General features: G+C 45.9%; 1 protein-coding gene across 2 annotated transcripts in view; it reads right to left on the bottom strand.

Annotated features, from left to right (window-relative positions):
• Positions 1-21810, bottom strand: part of METTL21A (methyltransferase like 21A) — a 53186-nt gene that overhangs the window by 22117 nt on the left and 9259 nt on the right. For both annotated transcript variants that reach the window (XM_040357364.1, XM_040357365.1), the window contains exon 2: positions 8258-8428. In XM_040357364.1, coding sequence (XP_040213298.1) covers positions 8258-8404 — 147 coding nt within the window. In that variant the 5' untranslated portion in view covers positions 8405-8428. The remainder of the gene's footprint in view (positions 1-8257; positions 8429-21810) is intronic.

Raw genomic sequence — 21810 nt, 5'->3', positions numbered from 1 at the left:
AGAAGACTACCGTGCCCTCAGCATTGTTGAGATGACCGAGTCGGATAGGCCCCGGTCACTTAAAGTCTGGCTTACAATAGCCATGTTGAGCAAGTCAGTGACTGTACAACAGGAGGAAGTATGGGACCTCGAGACAAAGGGACCACCCGCCCTGGCAACCGCCAGGGTACCTCCGCTACCAGGCGCCCGATATCGGGGTACCAAGGATGCAGAGGTCATTCTGGAGCGATTAGAATCATCGGGATCTCCTCAGCCTCCATCGGGAGCAGCCGAGGAAGCAACTACAATGGAGGAACGGCAAAAAGTCGTCGATACAGACCCAATAGGGCCACCAGCGCGACTGACGCGTCTGTACCAGATCACTAGACCTGGCCACTAACTTCGACACCCTTGCGGTAGAGACGAGCAGCCAGGAGATCCATGCCCTGTGAGGCTCACCTCCTGCAAGGGAGCCAAAACACCCCAAGAACAAAGACCAGTCGCCCTGGTCCAGCATCTGGCAACTCCAGTAGTCCACCTGCCGGTATACCCGATGGTAGACCGAAGCAGATCGGACAACGATCGGACAACGTTGCAACCTCCTCGACCACGAGCATAGCCTGAACGCCTAAAATAGTAGGACAATGAACGGTAGAAAGCACCTGGAATTCCCAGGCGGTCTCCCACCCAGGCACACCCCAGGCCCGACCCTGGGTAGCTACCGAGACCAGACGAGAGCGGGCACATTCAGGGAGGTGTGGCCGTAGGTCCACGCAAGTCCAGCGACTTAGGGCCGACTGGACCCCCCCAGGTGCCCCCACAGCCCTTGAGGCTGGCATCTGTCGAAAACACCGACCACTGGAAGGAAGAGACAACTTCCCAGACCGAAGAGTCCGTCACCAACTCAGAGAGACTCTGACTAGGTGGCGCACCGGAATATGATGATTTCAGAGACAAGAGATTTTTACCACCTGGACAGTATTTCCCCTGGTAAACCCGAATGTGGAACTGGGCATACAGTACCGCCTCGAAGGAGGCTACCCACAGACCCCGGACCAGCAGGTGCCCCGGAGAGAAGACCGATTGCATGATGCCAATACCTTCACCGCAGACTGAAGAGTCTGCAATTTCTCCAGGGGAAGGAGTCCACCGAGGAGTCCGGATCAACCCTACATACCCCAACGCTGAGTCGGAACCTAGCATGCCCAGGATTTGAACCCTGGGTCGCACACATGGAAGGTAGGCTTGCTGCCACTGAGCTACACCTTCTGGCCTAAACGTTTAACACCCACCCGAATCTTCGGAGGGTCTGAATGGGAATAACACATCCACTAGGTCTGAGACAGAAGCTGCTCTCAGAAGAAAGTCGTCCAAGTAGCCAATGAGGCAAAGCCTCGCTGTCCCAACAAAGTTAGGATAAGTGCGAGCTCCTACCTGAAAACCCATGGTGCTGACACCAGATCAAAAGGGAGGACCACAGGCTGACAGAGACCCTCTCTCATCACGAAGCACAGAAAAAACACTGTGACATGCGCAAAACGGGACCTGATGTTCGAGGACGCCAGTATGTCCCCCGGATGGAGCGCAGCTACCACCGAAGGAATGGATTCCATGCGGAACTACCCGACGTTCACAAAGGTATTCAGGGCCTGAGGCCCATAGAAAACCCCAAACCTCTCGTCCTGCAGGAAAGGTAAAATTACCCCGCAGCTTAGCAAGTCCCAAACTGTCCAAGGCAGACCGACGAGCTGGGAGAGGAAGACACGAGGAAAGAACTTTGTTTTGTGGATAGGAGGAAACCCTATCTAGTACTCCAAAGAGACCACCTTGCAGACCCACTGGTTGGAGAGGAGGGAGGTTTCACCCAATTGTGAACCTGTAAGCCGCCCCTCCCACCTAGAGACAGGGAGGGAAGGCTACATACATTGGCAGGATTTGGGTGCCGGCGTGATCAGCTTACGCACCCAGGGACGGATTAGTCCCCCAGCTGGGTCTTTAAAGGCCTTGGAGGGTTGCCCATAAATAATACACACACAGGCCCAGATTCATGTAGAAGTGCGGCGGCGTAACGTATCCGGCGGCGGCCTCCGGCGTAAGCCCGCGTAATTCAAAGGGGCGTGTGCCATTTAAATTAGGCGTGCTCCCGCGCCGGACCTACTGCGCATGCTCCCTTTTGAATTTCCCGCCGTGCTTTGCGCAAAGTGACGTCATTTTTTTGAATGGCGACGTGCGTAGCGTACTTCCGTATTCCCGGACGTCTTACGCAAGAAGCAAAAATTTACAAATTTCGACGCGGGAACGACGGCCATACTTTATACAGCACATACGTGTGCTGTGTAAAGTTAGGGCACCAAAAACGACGACTAACTTTGCGACGGGAAACTAGACTAGCATCGCGAACGCGAAAAACCGCCGTGGATCGCCGTAACTACTAATTTGCATACCCGACGCTGGTTTACGACGCAAACTCCCCCCAGCGGCGGCCGCGGTATTGCATCCTAAGATCCGACAGTGTAAAACAATTACACCTGTGGGATCTAGGGGCTATCTATGCGTAACTGATTCTATGAATCAGTCGCATAGATACTCTGAGAGATACGACGGAGTATCTGAGATACTCCGTCGTATCTCGGCTGTGAATCTGGGCCACAGTGTGTATGTATATTATGTAGGTGTATGCATACATGCCTTGAAGGAAACTGGAGTACCCGGAGGAAACCCACGCAGACACAGGGAGTGACAATGCAAGCTCCAGGCAGATTGGCGTCAGTGTCCGGATTCGAACCAATGACTCTCTTGCTGTCAAGTAATGTGCACCGTGTGCATAAAACCATTCTCAAACAGAAGCCCTGGATAACAAGGGCGCAGCATTCAATGAAGCATCACAGACCTATATGAGGCCCTGGACCAGCTGGTCCGCTAGCCTAATAACTTCGGGAGAGAGTCATGCTCCTCCACTGTCTGGTGCAAAATGCTCACTCCGTGAGTGACTGAGACCCCAGAGTAGTGGCCACAATAGGCCGCAAGTCAGACCCCAGCATGGTAAACATGGAACGGGTCTTCTATCAGTCAGATCCATACAAGCGGGGGTTCCCACAATAGGGAGAGTGGTCACCTATACATGACACCCAGAGGGTCCACCACCGGAGAAGAAACCCACCTTTTGAAAAGGCTCTCCTCAAAGGGGCACTGAGGGACTACAAAAGCCCTCAGCGGCTTTTCCCATTCCGCCTCTTAGAAATTATCAAAGAAGGGCACAGAAGGAAAAAACCTACACAGAGCGGTCTGATTTGTGTGATCCAAAAAAGACAGAGCCCTCGGTGGAAACCCAGCTGCACTATCCAGCTTAAGAGAGTCACTTGCAGCAGTGAGAAGCGCACCCATAAATGCCTTATCCTGTTTTTTTTTTTACTACCCAGGTACCTGGTCCATGGCTTCATAACAGAGAATTCCCCAGGAGATAACGGGGGAAGGGGGCACTCTTTTACCGCCCGTCCGCAGTCCACCCCCACCCTGGCACAAACGTGTCCAGGACTAGGGATAAGCTTTGTGTTCGACTCAAACGTATGTTCGACTCGAACATTGTCTGTTCGTACGTTTGACGAATTTCCAACAAAACGGGTCGTTTGCGCCAAATTCGAGTGACGCGCGTCGGCCCATAATTCACTGCGGCGTTGCGCGCTGATGATTGGCCATGCATGCACCATGACCCTGCATGCTCGGCCAATCACAAGGCGCAAAAAACGAAGAACCACAATTGGCCAAAGCCAGGGTGGGAGAGGGAGAGGGAGAGATAGATAGATAGAGACACAGGGGTTGATTTACTAAAGGGAAATCCACTCTGCACTACAAGTGCACTTGAAAGTGCAGTCGCTGTTGATCGCTGTAGATCCGAGGGGAAGTGCTGAAATTAGGGGAAGCTCTGCTGGTTTTATCATCCAATCACGTGCAAGCAAAAATGCTGTTTTTTTATTTTCCTTGCATGTCCCCCTCAGATCTACAGTGACTGCACTTGCAAGTGCACTTGTAGTGCAAAGTGGATTTGCCTTTCGTAAATAACCCCCACAGTGTCTTTTCTACATAGATAGATAGAGCAGGAAGGCTAGTCAGTTTAGTTAAATTTACAGTGTGTAGAGGATATATATTCATCCTAGCGTTGTACATATATTTATACACTGTATAGCTTAGCTAGATCAGCTATTTCTATTGTTAGGCAGTAGATTGTGCTAGATGCAGTGCTCTAACGTGTTGTATTGCCTGCATAGTGTTTAGTTTACACCTAAATATAGTACTCAGTGTTAGTGGACGTGTGCTATTTAATTGCCCATAAACACATTAGCTGTTACTGCACGTGGGCTATTTAACAGTGTATAAAGGGATATTGCGTGAGTGAGAACGTCGTTCGCAGTCGGTAGAAAACGTTGTGAAAACGATCATGCAGTACGACGATACGAAACTTGATTTTTGGACTTTATGATCAGTGGATGAGTTTGTGGGTTTGATATGGGGAGAAAGCTAAGGCTTGACTGACATTAGTTTTTTTTTTTATACATTTTGACTTGCAGAAATAATGGAGGCCTTCAGAGAACAGGAGTTCTTCACAGAATTTGTTCAAAGGGGGCCCCGGATGGCAACCCCCCTTTTTTCTAGAATTTTTATTTCCCCAAAAAATAATTTATTGAGCCAAGATCTGGCATTGTAATGCCCCCCCCCACCCCTAAAATAATTGACATATTGTTGCCACACAGCACGTGCACTTTGGGGAGCCAAGCCTGTATGGACAGTCTCACGGGCCACCACCACTGGAACATCAGTGGCCTCATCAGGCACAAGTGTCATGTAGTTTGTTGAGGGTCTCTTTAGGAAATTGTGCAATATGCAGGAGCAAAGTATGACATGGTTCTGATTCTACTTAAGAAACCCACAGTCCTTATCTTGTTTGCACCACCTGTATACTGCTGTTCAAAGTATATAGGGCCAAACGGTCTTGTCAGGGCCGATCCTCGCTATAGGCTCACCATGCAAGCCGCTTAGGGCCCCGCAAAGCTGCAAAGGGCCCCCCAAATTACTAGAGGCCCCGCCTGGTGAGAAGTCATTTTCGCCCCCTCACCCCGCTTCTAAACTCGCTGGCTGAGTCATTTCGGACAGAAGAACACCCCCTCACCCCGCTTCTCAACTTTCTTTAATGTGACATGTCACTGTCGTCAGCGCCCCCCCGATTGTCATTTTTAATGTGCCATGTCATTTTGCTTAGGGCCCCAGGGAGGTCAGGATCGGCACTGGGTCTTGTAATGACCTGGGGGGAGTAGTGGCGGGGAAACTCATGCTATTTTTTTTCAATGATTTTTATCCATATTGCAGGGACCAAACATTAAATTAAAGCCGCAAGCAGTATTAAATTACTTTTTTCTGAGAGTAATCTCATGTTGTGCAGGGACATTTCTAAACACGTGCCACTACTATAGACACCCAGCAGGTACCATATTTAAAAGGATTTTTTTTCCTTCACTTTAACCACTTGCCGTCGCCGCACCGTCATTATACGTCCACAAGGTGGCTCTCCTAGGCGAGACCACGTAAATGGACGTCCTACCTTTTAGCCGCCACTAGGGGCGCACGCGCGCCGCCGGAGGCGCGCGCGCGCGCCCCCCCCGACTCCCGTGCGTGTGCCCGACGGGCGCGATCGCCGCCGGGCACACGCGATCGCTCGGTACAGAGCGGGGAACGGGAGCTGTGTGTGTAAACACACAGCTCTCGTTCCTGTCAGCAGGGGAAATGCTTTTCTTCGGTTCATACAATGTATGAACCGAGGATCAGTGTTTCCCCTAGTGAGGCCACCCCCCCCCCCACAGTAAGAACACACCCAGGCATACTTAACCCCTTCCTCGCCCCCTAGTGTTAACCCCTTCACTGCCAGTGGCATTTTTATAGTAATCTAATGCATTTTTATAGCACTGATCGCTATAAAAATGCCAATGGTCCCAAAAATGTGTCAAAAATGTCCGAAGTGTCCGCCATAATGTCGCAATACCGAAAAAAAAAATCGCTGATCGCCGCCATTACTAGTAAAAAAAATATTAATAAAAATGCCATAAAAATACCCCCTATTTTGTAAACGCTATAACTTTTGCGCAAACCAATCAATAAACGCTTATTGCGATTTTTTTTACGAAAAATATGTAGAAGAATACGTATCGGCCTAAACTGAGGAAACAAAAAAATGTTTTTCTATATATTTTTGGGGGATATTTATTACAGCAAAAAGTAAAAAATATTCATTTTTTTCAAAATTGTCGCTCTATTTTTGTTTATAGCGCAAAAAATAAAAAACGCAGAGGTGATCAAATACCACCAAAAGAAAGCTCTATTTGTGGTAAAAAAAGGACGCCAATTTTGTTTGGGAGCCACGTCGCACGACCGCGCAATTGTCTGTTAAAGCGACGCAGTCCCGAATCGCAAAAAGTACTCTGGTCTTTGGGCAGCAATATGGTCCGGGGGGTAAGTGGTTAAGCATCATTAAAATCGCTGCTCAAGAAAAAACTACAGTTTTTAAAACTTTTTTTTCCATTGATACATGTTTCCTGGGACAAGACCTGGGTTCTCAAAGACGTTTTCCAACAATAACTTGAATAATGGGCTTTAAAATAAGCACTTTTGAATTCGAATGTTCGAGTCCCATAGACTTCAATGGGGTTCTAAATGTTCGCACAAACGATCGGTCTGTTCGAACGTTCTGGTGCGAACCGAATGCGGGTATGTTCGGCTCATCCCTATCCAGGACTAACAATAAAACCTCTGTGGGAAACACAGGTGCCAACACCTGCTGCCACCACCAGCATGTTGGGGAAGGACCCAGATACTGACTCCAAATATTAATAATATTTACATAGTGTGTATGTATAATATGCACACCTGTCCTGACAAATAAACAGAAGCTCCTAGAGCCCTATTCAGGGCATGTCACCCACTTGCTTCGCTGACCAGGGGACTCACCTCAGGAGGAGACTGCCCAGCGCTGCCGCCCGCTCTCAGCACACGGCATGTGAGAGGAAAAGAACCGTGAGGTAACTGTGCGGCATCTGCAGGGACCTGTGTGCACCGTATACAGCACTAGGGGTCAAGACTACTCCAAGATGGCCACAGAGCATTCAGAACGTGGCCACAGGAAAATGTCCGACCGCAATGTAAGCTGCCCCATAGCGCGGCTATGACAAAATGGCCACCAATGGGAGTTTTCAATGTAATTGAAAAACCTCCCAAAAAATGGCGCCAGCGCCGGCCAAATGGCGGCAAAATGCCACGTTTAAACAGGAAAACAGTGAAAAAACCCTCACAGGAAAGCCCCATACAAAAAAGAAAAAACACAGGCCAGATAACACAGTCCCTTCAGGAAGCCCCCCCCCCCCCCCCCCCCTGACGGCAATGTTAGCAATGAAGCAAGGGAAAGGGAGCAGGGAAGGGAGGAGAAGAGGACCCCCGAACCCCAGGAATGCCCAGCCGTACCAACCCACCGAAGCGGGAGGGACTGTACTTACCCATCCGAGCGAGGACTCGCTGACGCATTCCTGTCAGAACTACAGCCGCAATGGAGGTAGCTGTCGGCCCAGTCCACTGTGAGTGAGACAACACCACAGCCCAGTCATATGTGGACCTCGGAGCAAAGCTCACCGGCCACCCCAGGAGTCATGGGGTATGGCGTGGCAGACCCAGCCTCTTTGCAAAGGTGTGCCCACACTTGCTGGTCGGACTGAGTAGACTACAAGGATCTATATTATCCAGCCTGTCTCTCAGCTGACAGTTGAATGAAGATTCTTCAAGAAAAAGTAAAATAAAATACAATTTCTCCTCAGGGCGCTGGGCCCAAAGGGAGCCATACGTCCTTCTCCTTGCTAGGCAGAATGAAACTGAGGCTGCATGCTAAAGTGAGGAGGGTGATGTCTGGAGGGACCGCCCCCTGGGCGGAGCTGTTCAACTCTATTAATGTAACATGTATTTAATTATCTAACATGTTTCTGCCTAGTCCTCTCCTGTAAACAGGGAACAAAACCCACAAGATTTAAGGAGCTGTGTTCGTCCATGGACGATAAGAGAAATATATATTTGGTACAGTGTTGCATGACAGAGTAATTGTCAGTCAAACCAACACAACATTGATAAGGGCCTGGCAATGAAGTGGTATTACAGGCTTGCTCCTCCAGTGGTTAAAAACTGGAAAATTATTCATTTTGTATTTTTCAATATAAATCAAACAAATTATACAACATAATGTAATACTTACAGCATCCCAGACAACAGCTGCTACTCCCAGGTCTTTCCAGTTTTGTTTGATTCGTATTGTGTGGTTGGCAAAGTTGTAGGCCGCATTGGGATTATGAAACCTCTTCAAGCCACTGAGTACAGTATCATCATACAACATCAATGCCATGTCATCAGATTAGATCTGTTCAATCTAAAATAAGTACAGAACATAAAATTAATAAAACTAAGCGTTTTGAGTAGATGTTACACAGCAGTGTGTTCCTGTTGTCTCTAAGGCTCCATGCACACTGGACGTTAAAATAAGGTTATAAAAAAAACGCCAGTAGCTTTGCAGTGAGTCTTTCAATGTTTTTTTTAATGTTTTTGCAATAGCTTTTTTTGCGTTAGCGCTTTTTTGTTTTTAACCACTTAAGACCCGGACCAAAATGAAGGTAAAAGACCAGGCCCCTTTTTGCGATTCGGCACTGCGTTGCTTTAACTGACAATTGCGCGGTCGTGCGACGTGGCTCCCAAACAAAATTGGCGTCCTTTTTTTCCCCACAAATAGAGTTTTATTTTGGTGGTATTTGATCACCTCTGCTGTTTTTATTTTTTGCGCTATAAACAAAAATAGAGCGACAATTTCGAAAAAAATGCAATATTTTTTACTTTTTGCTAGAATACATATCCCCCAAAAACATATATAACATTCTTTTTCCCTCAGTTTAGGCCGATACGTATTCTTCTACCTATTTTTGGTAAAAAAAAAAAAAAATCGCAATAAGCGTTTATCGATTGGTTTGCGCAAAATTTATAGCGTTTACAAAATAGGGGATAGTTTTATTGCATTTTTATTAATTTTTCTTTTTTTTTTTACTACTAATGGCGGCGATCAGCGATTTTTTTTCGTGACTGCGACATTATGGCGGACACTTCGGACAATTTTGACACATTTTTGGGACCATTGTCATTTTCACAGCAAAAAATGCATTTAAAATGCATTGTTTATTGTGAAAATGACAGTTGCAGTTTGGGAGTTAAACACAAGGGGGCGCTGAAGAGGTTATGTGTTCCCTTAAGTGTGTTTACAACTGTAGGGGGGTGTGGCTGTAGGTCTGATGTCATTGATTGTGCGTCCCTATATTAGGGAACACACAATCGATAACAGCGCCACAGTGAAGAACGGGGAAGCCGTGTTTACACGCGGCTCTCCCCGTTCTTCAGCTCCGGGGACCGATCGCGGGACTGTAGCGGCGATCGGGTCCACGAGTCACGCGGCCGAGGTCACTGAGCTGTGGACCGGGTCGCGGGAATCACATACAGGTACGTGCTTGTGCCCAGCGGTGCCATTCTGTCGACGTATATCGTCGTTAGGCGGTCCTTAAAGGGGTTTTCCAGCCATTTTTTAAGTTTATTAAAAGTCAGCAGCTACAAAAAGTGTAGCTGTTGGCTTTTAATAAACAGACACTTACCTGCTCCACGGCTCCAGCGACGCGCCGGCCGGGGCTCCGCTCCTTGCCCCCCCTCGCCGGCCGGCATCTTCATTCCTAGTGTGGGCACCCGGCAGTGACAGCTTTCGGCTTCACAGCCGGGCACCCACTGCGCATGCACGAGCAGCACTGCGACGTCCGATTGGACAGGCGCTCGCCTACAGGGAGGGGCTGTGAAAAGGCGATTAAGCTAATCGCCTTTCCAGCCCCTCGGCGGAAGGAAGAAGTGGGACAGGAAGTGCCCTTCTCCTGAAGCCCCCACTCTCCCCCCCCAAAAAAAATTACATGCCAAATGTGGCATGTAAGGGGGCGAGGATTGGGTTAAGCGGAAGTTCCATTTTTAGGTGGAACTCCGCTTTAAGTGGTTAAAAAAAAATAAAAAACATTTTCATTTTTTTTTCAATTGATCAAAAATGTTAACGCTCGTGACCCACGTTTTTGAGCTTTTATCAACGTTTTTGAGCGTTTGCCATTTTTTGTGTTCAGAAAAATGACTCCTGAACTCGATTTTAGGGCATTCAAAAAGCCCATAAACTCCACTGCTGATAAACGTCCAAAAATGTTCATGTGTGCATGGACACATAGGATAACATAGAGGGAGTTTATCAACTGTGTATTGAGGAGTTGGACTGGCAAATATACCGTAAGTATAAAGTATAGAATAAACAATCTTTTATAATTTCACTTAAAATCTAGCATTGACAAGTACAACTTTACAGCTCCACAGATATATGTTTATGCCAAAAAACACTGGGCCAGATTCGGAATACAATTACGTTGCTCCACGGCAGCATAACGTATCTGATTTACGTTACACTGCCGCAAGTTTACAGCGCAAGTGCCTGATTCTCAGAACTCTTACCTGTAAACTTGCAGCGGTGTAACGTAAATGCGCTCGGCGCAAGCCCGTCCAATTCAAATGGGGCGGGCACCATTTAAATTAGGTGCGTTCCCGCGCCGAACGTTCTGCGCGTGCTTCGTTAGGAAATTTCCCGATGTGCATTGCGCGAAATTACGGCGCCCCAACGTTTTTTTTGAAATGCGACGTGCGTTACGGCGTTTCGTATTCCCGGGCGTCTTACGCAATAAAAAAATTCAAAATTTGACGCGGGAACGACGGCCATACTTTAACATGGCTGATCTAAAGATAAGCCATGTTAAAGCAGATATAACTTTGCGACGGGTAAAAATGACTAGCGACGACGTACGGGGATTGCGACGAACGCACGGATCTTCGTGGATCACCGTAACTAGTTGTTTGCATATTCTACGCCGACTGCAATGGCCTCGCCACCTAGCGGCCGGCCTAGAATTGCATCCTTAAGATCCGACAGTGTAATTCAATTACACCTGTCGGATCTTAGGGCTAGCTATGCGTAACTGATTCTATGAATCAGCCGCATATTTAGGACGGCCGTAACACAGAGATACGACGGCGTATCAGGAGATACGCCGTCGTATCTCTTCTGTGAATCTGGCCCACTGTATTTACTGAACAGAATTTTATAAAAACGTTTTTTTTTTTTTTAAACCCACCCCTTAGAGTGCTAACTTGCACTGAGACAGCAAGACTGCATATACCCTGTAATCATTTTAAAACAGTGAAGCTGTGCAGGACTCCGCCCACACAGCTGCATTATTCATTCACATTTTCCTGTGAATGAATGAACTACAACTACTGTCATCCACCACAGCTCATTTACAAGCCTTGTACCTTTCAACAGAGAGCCCATATGAAGGTACGGGCAGAAAACTGCACGGCTTGTCTGTAGAAGGTCTGTAGGTTTCTAAAAACTCAAAAAGGCATCAAACTAGTCTTGTCTTATTTGCCATCTTCTCTTAATCGTGTTCAAACAAAGCAGATATTATATCCATTTTAATATTAAAAAGATTTCACAATTACACCAAAATTTAGATGGCCCCCTTTCACAATAAAAAAGGTATGGATTGCCTATATTTGCTAATGATCATTTGTGTCATGATTCTTATAATTCACTGTTGTCTCTTCTGCACCAAGCACATGCAAGCTCGGTTGGCTGGACACTGAACGCCATCAGGCCAATGATATTTGATATAAATAGCAACTGCGCACTGACTGGAAGACATTTGCTCGCAATCCCTGGCAGCTGCGACAAACTCCATATGTCTTAGCTGCAGATAAAACATGAGTGGGCAGCAGCTGCACAATGAAAGAACATTGACTTATACATTTGTTGTTTGAGTTTTAAACAAACCGTTTCCATCACTTAAAGCGGGAGTTCACCCAAAAATCAACTTTCTGCCATTAGATCCAGCATACTGCTGACATCTGCAGTATGCTGTTTTTTTTTTGTACTTATCGTTTTATCAGCCGTTGTTATCCGGCTCCGAGCGGGGATTCCTTCCAGGTATAGGCGTTCCTAAGCCAAGCGGAGTTGATTGACGGGCTGCTAAAGCGCGTCACTCCTTCGACGCCTGCGCAGTCAGCTCTACACGGCAGGCGCAGGCGCCGTAAACACCCGAGTGTCACCTCGGGTATTTTCGGAAGGCGTGACGCGCTTTAGCAGCCGTCAATTAAATCCGCTTGGATTAGGAACGCCTATTCCCCGCAGAAATCCCCGATCGGAGCCGGATAACAACGGCTGATAAAACGATAAGTACAAAAAAAAAAAAAAAACAACAGCATACTGCAGATATCAGCAGTATGCTGGATCTAATGGCAGAAAGTTGATTTTTGGGTGAACCTCCGCTTTGACTTGTAATACCAATGGCTAACCACCTGATGGCGCCAGCTCACAAAAAAAAAAAGATCTAAAGATCACGATTCTCAAAAAATTTATGCCAGAACCCTTCCCAAAAAAAAATATGTATAAATAAACCTGTGATTTATCTGAAAAATATGAATATATAAAAAAAGAGACCAGTGATATGTCTATAATGTTAAAGATCATATAACTCCTATGAAAAAAGCAGAATCAAACTTTGATACTTTTTTTACATTATAGACATATCACTGGTCTCTTTTTTTTTTTTAGATACATCAGAAGCAGTACTGCCAGCAACCATTGGGTGGCGCATGGATACACACAGTTGTACAGAACTGTGAGAAGGATTAATACATCAGAAACAGTACCGCTGGCAACCACTGGGTGGCGCATGGATACAAACTACTGTTGTACAGAACTGTGAGACTTGAAGCTCAGGCATCTATCCAGCGGCGCAGGCTGCTGACGTTGGTTTTGATATCGGCGCCATTTGCGTTCCACGCTGGTTACGTGGAACCAGCGGTGAAAACAGAAGAATCGCGGGTCATCCCTGTGCCCAGGGTGCAAAAAGTATTTGCTGCAACTATGCCATGAATAGACATATCTAATTAACAGGCACTTCATGCTATTAGAAAAAAGTAATTTGCAGGTTTTTTTTTTTTTTTACTAATTTAGTATTTGTTCTGTTAGCATGTTTACTTGACTTATCACTGTAAAGACCCCAGTCATCTCCACCTTCTCTATCTCTATTCAAATCAGCATAAGTGCAGAGGATACCATCCTACTGGGAAATCAAAAGGCCCGATTCACTAGTTGGGAGAATCAGACTGTTGTTATCAGCAGCAGCCCATGTGTGAATAAAGCACATGACAAGCTGAATGAAACTGCCAGATACTGACATTTTCTATTTATTTTGCCTACAATTAACCACTTCCTTACTGGGCACTTAAACCCCCTTCCTGCCCAGAGGACTTTTTGCGATTCGGCACTGCGTCGCTTTAACTGACAATTGCGCGGTCGTGCGACGTGGCTCCCAACAAAATTGACGTCCTCTTTTCCCCACAAATAGAGCTTTCTTTTGGTGGTATTTGATCACCTCTGCGGTTTTTATTTTTTGCGCTATAAACAAAAATAGAGCGACAATTTTGTAAAAAAAAAAATTGTTTTACTTGTTGCTATAATAAATAGCTAAATTTTTTTTTAAATTTTTTTTTTTTTATCCTCAGTCTAGGCCGATACGTATTCTACATATTTTTAGTAAAAAAAATAAGCGACTGGTTTGCGCAAAAGTTATAGCGCCTACAAAATAAGGGACAGAATAATTTTTTTTATTATTTTTATTTTTTACTAGTAATGGCGGCGATCTGCGATTTTTATTGCGACTGCGACATTATGGCGGACACATCGGACACTTTTGACACATTTTTGGCACCATTCACATTTATACTGCAATCAGTGCTATAAATATGCACTAATTACTGTATAAATGTGACTGGCAGGGAAGGGGTTAACACTAGGGGGTGAGGCAGGGGTTAAATGTGTACCCTAATATTAGTGTTCTAACTGTGGGGGAAGGGGGGTGACTGGGGGGGGTGACCGATCTGTGTCTCTATGTACAAGAGACACAGATCCGTCTCCTCTCTCCCCTGACAGCAACGCTGTCTGCGAGAGCCGGCAATGAGAAATTATCTCATATGTAAACATATGAGATCATGTCTCATTGGCCGCATAGATCGCCTAGGAAACGGCCACTCCGATTGGCCGTTCACGGCGATCTGTGATTGGCTGTGTCCAAGGGACACGGCCAGCACAGCAGTTCCCCGCTGCGCGCGCGTGCGGGGAACGAGCAAAGGGGCGGAAGTCAATTGACGGCGCCTCAGAGAATCAGGAATTCTTACAGTGGAGTCGTGGGATGGTCAAGGGAGGGGGGGGGGAGGGGGGATTTAGTTGGGGAGGGGGGAGATGGGGTGCTGGGTATTTCTTTGTCACGCAGATAAAACCTTTTAAAAATTCCGTACTCACTATAAAAGAGTGAGTTCTAAACGGTGAAAAAAAAAAAAAAAAAAAAAAAAAAAAAAAATGAAAATATAAAAATAAACAAATAAATAAAATAAAAATAACAAGTATAAAAATTTGCAAAAGAAATGTACCACAAATGATGCTAAACCTGATGTAGAGACGGAATTATGAATAAAATCATGAACAAGTCTCTCGCTGTGGTGAAGTCTGAAGTGGCAAAAAAAAAAAAAAAAAAAAAAAAAAAAAAAAAAAAAAAAAAGAACCACCCTGCGGCCGTCAATAGTCGTACGGCCGTCAGGAAGTGGTTAAATATTAAAGTGTTCAAACAAACCTCTAAAATTGTGTATGTATAAATTTTTTTTACAATGTATGTATATTTAGCACTTATATAAAAAATCTCTTTCAGATGGAAAATGGCACCGTCACCGCTTACAGGCTGCCTTTGTTTTGGTGTCTGTTTCTGCCCCAAGGTAAGTGCAGGCAACCTGCAGACGCAGTGACTGCACGGACACAAGAAGCAGCTGCATGGCTCCGAACACAGACTGAGTGCATTTGGGGCCATGCAGATGCACCTGCACAGCTGTCAAGCTCTGACATAGAGCTGTTTGTACAGCCACTACATCTGCATTCACCTGTCTGCAAATGGCTCGGGGTGGGTGAAGACGCCAAAACAAAGCACCTGTCTAAATGAGTTTTCAATATAAAAGACTGCCCTAAGAATATTTTCATATATTTACTATTTGCAGCCAATAGATGGAACTCTCAGAGTATGTGAAGGACATATCCCCCTCTCCTCTTGTAGCAAAGACAGCAAATGTCACTTCTTTATATGAATCATTATTGCAAATAGGTGTAGAAGAAGCAAATCATCACTAAAATATGGGAAAGAAGGGATAAACTTCCGCGCTAGGACTGGGTAGATGAGCTGCTGCCCCCTGGGTGGTTTCTCAAAGAGAGACCGGTTAAAAGTGCAGTGAAGTGGGTGTGCAGGGTAGTGGCGCTGCTTGGTTGTGTTTCTAACTAGGGTCCTTGTATTTTCTCCAACAACCACTCTGATGTAAGGTGCGTAATAAAAGTGTCGGGTGCCTGTATGTGGTAGGTTTATGTAGAAAAACCTCCACTTGGATTAGGTCCCCTTATAATGCGTGTTAGTGATACACAAAAATGTGGATATAAGGGGAGTTAAGCCCTCCTGTGGGCTAAAAGAAAAACAACAAATGATGGTGCGCTCTGTGTATGAACCTGGGGCTAGTTTACCCTCTCAGTGTGCCAGTCCCCGCCCCCTTACATGCCACATTTGGCATGTAATTTTTTTTTGGGGGGGGGGGGGGAGTGGGGGCTTCAGGAGAAGGGGACTTCCTGTCCCACTTCCTCCTTCCGCCGAGGGGCTGGTAAGGCGATTAGCTTAATCTAATCCTTATTGCAGCCCCTCCCTGTAGGCGAGCGCCTGTCCAATCAGACGGTGCCGCGCCGCTCGCGCATGCGCAGTGGGTGCCCGGCCGTGAAGCCGAAAGCTGTCACTGCCGGGTGCCCACACTAGGAATGAAGACGCCGGCCGGCGAGGAGCGGAGCCCCGGCCGGCGTGTCGCTGGAGCAGGTAAGTGTCTGTTTATTAAAAGCCAGCAGCTACACTTTTTGTAGCTGCTGACTTTTAATAAACTTAAAAAAAGGCTGGAACACCCCTTTAAGTGTCAAAGTTGATTCTACCGGGAAAATGTAAGGGCATTTTGGTTTTAACCCTTCAAGGGTATAATCCAGTCTCATGCACATTTTGTGCCATTCCTATTGCGATTTATTCAAATAACCTTCCCTGTCCCTCTCAAATTTTTCAGATTTGTTACGAATTGGCTCAGTATCAAACTGGATAATTTCATCATTAATGCCCTTATCCCAGATGTCAAAGGACTATACCTGTGAATACTGTGCTAGTTTGATCTCCAAGCACACAATTTATATTTTGCTGAATTATTAACTCAGTTCGTAACCTGGTGCATTCTTGTAAACAGTTATAATAGCTTGTTTTTAAATCATTCTAGAAATTTACAAAATTTAGTAACCCTCAGGCCCTATTGGGCTCTCTAAACCTCCTACCAATACCAAAGTCCACCATTGGAAAGTTATTTTTTCTAAAGACCTGTACACACGGCCGGGAATCCCATCAGGAAAAAAAACGTTGGTTTTCCCGATGAGATTCCTAGCAAGCTTGCCTTGCAAAGCCGTGTATACAGACAGATGGCCACTCAAAGGAACCTCCGTTCTTTTGAATGGCAAGAACGCGTTGACGTCATCGACTACGACGACCCGGCGTCTCGTCACATTTAATTCCATCGCCGCCATCTTGCTACACCCCACACTAACTTTGTATGCTACCGCACATGCATTGAAGTGTTATCGAGCATGAGCGGTTTTTCGACACTCAGGTAAGCATACAGACGACCGGTTTTCTCTGCAGGAAACACTCTTCCTGGAAACCTGCTCTCTTTTTTCTCGTCGAGATTCTTGTCAGCCTGTTTCCCAACGAGAAACCCGAGAGTGTGTATACTTACCTGTCGCCGTGGAAACCCGCGCATGCTCGAAATGACTGACACATGTGCGGAAGCTTCCACGGCATAGGTAGGGTGAAGCAAGATGGCGGCGATGGCATCGAATGTGACGAGCGCATGCTCGTCGTACGCGATGATGTCACTGCGTTCTTTCCTTTCAAGAGAACCGCGGTTCTTTTGAAACAAAAGTCTGTACACTCAGATGGCAACAGTTTCTTGCCAAGAATCTCGTCAGGGAAAACGACGGGTTTTTCCTGATGAGATTCTCGGTTGTGTCTATGAGGCCTAAAAGTTGTCATGTGGACGGATTCTCCCACCTGAGCTGTGGATCTCTGTAGCTCCTCCAGAGTTACCATGGGCCTCTTGGCTGCTTCTCTGGTTAATCTTTGCCCGGTGAGTTTGGTTGGACGGCCAGGTCTTGGTAGTTTTGCAGTTGTGTCATACTCTTTCCATCTTCGAATGACAGATTGAATAGTGCTCTGCGAGATGTTCAAAGCTTGAGATATTTTTATTACCTAACCCTGCTTTAAACTTCTCCACAACTTCATCCCTGACCTGTCTGATGTGTTTCTTGGCCTTCACGATGCTGTTTGTTCCCTAAGGTTCTCTTAGGGAGGGCTTTACAGAACAGCTGTATTTATACCGAGCTTCAATTACACATAGGTAGACTCTATTTATTAATTAGGTGACTTCTGAAAGGAAATGGTTCCACTAGATTTTAGTTAGGGGTATCAGAGTAAAGGGAGCTAAATACAAATGCATGGCACACTTTTTAGATATTTATTTGTAAAAAACTTTGAAAACCATTTATCATTTTCCTTCCACTTCACAATTATGTGCCACTTTGTGTTGGTCTATCACAAAATTCCAACAAAATACATTTACGTTTTTGGTTGTAACATGACAAAATGTGAAAGATTTCAAAGGGGTATGAATACTTTTTCAAGGCACGTTAGAACTTTTTAAGCAGTTACGGCAAAACATTTTTTTTCCCTCTTGGGATAAATAGCTAGATTCACGTAGTTTGCCGCAACTTTAAGGCGGCGTAGCGTATTGTATTTACGCTACGCCGCCTTAAGTCAGAGAGGCAAGTACTGTATTCTCAAAGTAATTGCCTCCTAACTTACGGCGGCGTAGCGTAAATGCGGTGCCCGCAAGCGCGCCTAATTCAAAATAGGCTGAGGGGGCGTGTTTTATGTTAATATGCTTTGACCTGACGTGATTGACGTTTTTTTTCCGCCTACATTTCCCAGTGTGCATTGCGGCTAAGTACGCCGCACGGTCCTATTGATTTCGACGTGGACGTAAATCCCTAATCACGGACGACTTACGCAAACGACGTAAAATTTTCGGCCATACTTTAACATTACTATTCCAACTATTTGATGGAATAACTTTAGGCCTGATAAAGCGTTACGTAAACGGCGTATCTGTACTGCGTCGGCCGGGCGTACATTCGTAAATAGTGATCTACATATTCTACGCCGACCGCAATGGAAGCGCCACCTAGCGGCCAGCCTAAATATTGCACCCTAAGATAGGACGGCGCAAGCCGTCGTATCTTTGATAGGTTTAAGTGTATCTCTGTTTGAGAATACACTTAAACTTAGGTCGGTGCAGATTCTGAGTTAGGTCGGCGTATCTACTGATACGCCGACCTAACTCTACCTGAATCTAGCTAAAAGAATTTATATAAATCAATAAATACTGGGCATTGTAACCTCTAACTGCCACTTTGCAAATAAGTTGAAAAATATCAGACTGCCATCTAGATCACCATGGAAAAAAAAGAAAAAAAAACTCAAAGGAAACAAACACAGCATAATTGGCAAGCTGCAATTTAATATTTGTTTGGGCTTCAATACTGCCTTTAATTGTGGAAATTATAACTCATTTAATAAATAAATAATGACCCAAAACAAAAAAAAAGCCAACATGGTCCAAAAAAAATAGAGCCACTCAATACAATCAAAAGCTTTAGAAGCATCTGGTTCTCACGTTATTCTGAGGCATTTGTACATTTTTAAAAAGTTAGCCTAATATTCAGGGTCCATTCATTAGGTCAGTGTTTCTCAACTCCAGTCCTCAAGGCTTCCCAACAGGTCATGTTTTCAGGATTTCCTTCAGATTAAACGGCTGTAGTAATTACTAAGGCCCCTTTCAGACTGGGGCGGGAGCTGCGGTGGCGGTATAACGCCGCTAAAAATAGCGGCGCTATACCGCCGGAATTGCCGCGGGTATCAGCCGCTAGCGGTGCGGTATTAACCCCCCGCTAGCGGCCGATAAAGAGTTAATACCGCCCGCAATGCGCCTCTATAGAGGCGCATTGCGGGCGGTATTGCCGCGGTTTCCCATTGTTTTCAATGGGAAGGAGCGGTGAAGGAGCATGTATACATGCCGCTCCTCTCACCGCTCCAAAGATGCTGCTGACAGGAGATTTTTTTGTCTCCCGCCAGCGCATCGCCTCAGTGTGAAAGCCCTCGGGCTTTCACATTGAGTCTGCAGTGAAGGAGTTTTTCAGGCGCGATAGCAGCGCTATTTTTAGTGCTGTACCGCCTGAAAAACTCCTCAATGTGAAAGGGGCCTAAGGCAGTGAAACTAAACAAATTACCTGTGCAAATTAAATGGAGAGCATGAAAACATGACCTGTTGGGGCGCCTTGAGGACTGGAGTTGACTGCATTTGGCACAGAGCCTAAATTGATCAAATACAGAGGGCTACACAAATTAATTTCCAAAGAAAATAATTATCATGCAATAATATAATTTGGATAAATTAGCTTCCAAAATATAATTCCAAAATAATGAAATATAGCCCTATAGCAAAAGCCTCACTTCACAACTACACAATAATTCCTTATCCACAAAAACTAAAATAAACAAATAGAGTAGGACCCGGTTCACACTGGGGCGACACGTCAGGGGGCTCAGCCGCCTAACGAGTCGCATCCCATTGAAAGCAATGGAACCGTTCTAATAGGAGTGACGCAAGTCGCTCCGACTTAGAAAAGGGTTCCTGTACGACTTTGGGGGCGGCTCGGGGCGACCTGCATTGACTTCTATACAGAAGTCGTTTTGCAAATCGCCTCTGAAGTCGTCTTCAGGACGACTTGCAGAGTCGCCCCCGAAGTCGTGCCGCTGCAGTGTGAACCGGCTCTTACAGCTAGATGCGAAAAAAGAGAATGTTGGCACAAGACAAGGTTTATCCAAAGACAGACCTAGGAGTTCTAACCCTTCCTTACACTACCAAAATGTGTTCTTGCATTTGTCAGTATCTTTTTCCTATTGGAAATCATTCCAATAAAAAAAAACGTTGGCAAAAATCTAAGGTTTATTTTAAATTGTTTCAATCTAAATAACTGCCACTAACAGGTTAATTTGGTTCAAGATCCACAGGATTCTTTCATCTTGTATGTGCCCCAGTGTCAAGATCTGTCCACCGAAATTCCTGGTGGTTCTTTAACCACTTCCATACCAGGCACTTACGCACCTTCCTGCCCAAGCCAATTTTCAGCTTTCAGCACTGTCGCAATTTGAATGACAATTGCGCGGTCATGCTACACTGTACCCAAATGTAATTTTTATAATTTTGTTCCCACAAATAGAGCTTTCTTTTGGTGGTATTTGATCACCTCTGCGATTTTTTATTTTTTGCGCAACAACTAAAAAAGACCGAAATTTTTGAAAAAAAATTTATGTTTTTATTTTTTTCTGTTATTTTTTTTTGTAAATATGTAAGTTTTCTTCTTCAATTTTGGGCACCGATGAGGTGGCTCTGATGGGCACAGATAGGCGGTGCTGGTATGCTGCACTGATGGGCATTCATAGGCGGCACTGATGGGCACTCATAGGCGGCACTGATGGGTGGGCACTGGGCATAGATGGTCACTAAGAGGTGGTACTGATGGACACTGAGGGGTGGTACTGATGGCATTGCTGGGCATCATTTCAGCCAGTGCCCATGTTGCCAGTCAGTGCCCATTTGTGGGCACTGATTGGCATCGATTGTGTTTTTTTTTTGCTCTATAGAGCACCAGGGGGCACTCCCTGGTGGTCCAGTGTTGGCATCCAAGGGGGGGCTGCGCTGATAAACAATCAGCGCGAACCCCCCCTGTCAGGAGAGCCGCCGATCGGCTCTCCTCTACTCGCGTCTGTCAGACACGAGTGAGAAAGAGCCGATCAATGGGTCTTCCTGTTTACATCGTGATCAGCCGTGGTTGGACACGGCTGATCACGTGGTAAAGAGCCTCCGCTGGACTGACACCCCGCATCACCGATCGCCGCGCTCCTCCACGGGTGCGCACCCGCATGAAATCCTGCAGGACGTCAATAGACGTCCAGTCAGGATTTCACAACCACTTCCCGGACGTCAATTGACTATTGACCGGGCGGGAAGTAGTTAAGCTGCTACGGAATCTCGCTCATTACCTATAATGTAAAAAAAGAAGGCCTGGGCCAAGCTCCCTCTTTCCCTAGTGGGATGGATCAATCTTTTTAAAATTAAAATATTGCCCACTATTTTGCATGTACTCAGACATTCCCCTGTATGGATGCCTAAGAAAAACTTTCAACTTATTAACTCTAGTTTGACCTCCTTCCTCTAAAGATCACAGCAGCCAGTTTAAACTAGTCACATTACAGTGGTCCTGGAATCAGGGTGATCTGGCCTGTCCATATCTTTAGAAATATTTAGCAGCCATGCCAACACATGCCTATAACTGGCTGGTGGTAGACACATCTAGCGCCTCAGTGGTTTTGGAAGCCTGCTGCTTGGGTTCTTACGAGGCCTTATGAAACA

The sequence above is a fragment of the Rana temporaria genome, chromosome 6 (genome assembly GCF_905171775.1).
Source record: "Rana temporaria chromosome 6, aRanTem1.1, whole genome shotgun sequence".
Lineage (NCBI taxonomy): Eukaryota > Metazoa > Chordata > Amphibia > Anura > Ranidae > Rana > Rana temporaria.
This window is presented reverse-complemented; position numbering and strand designations above follow the sequence as displayed.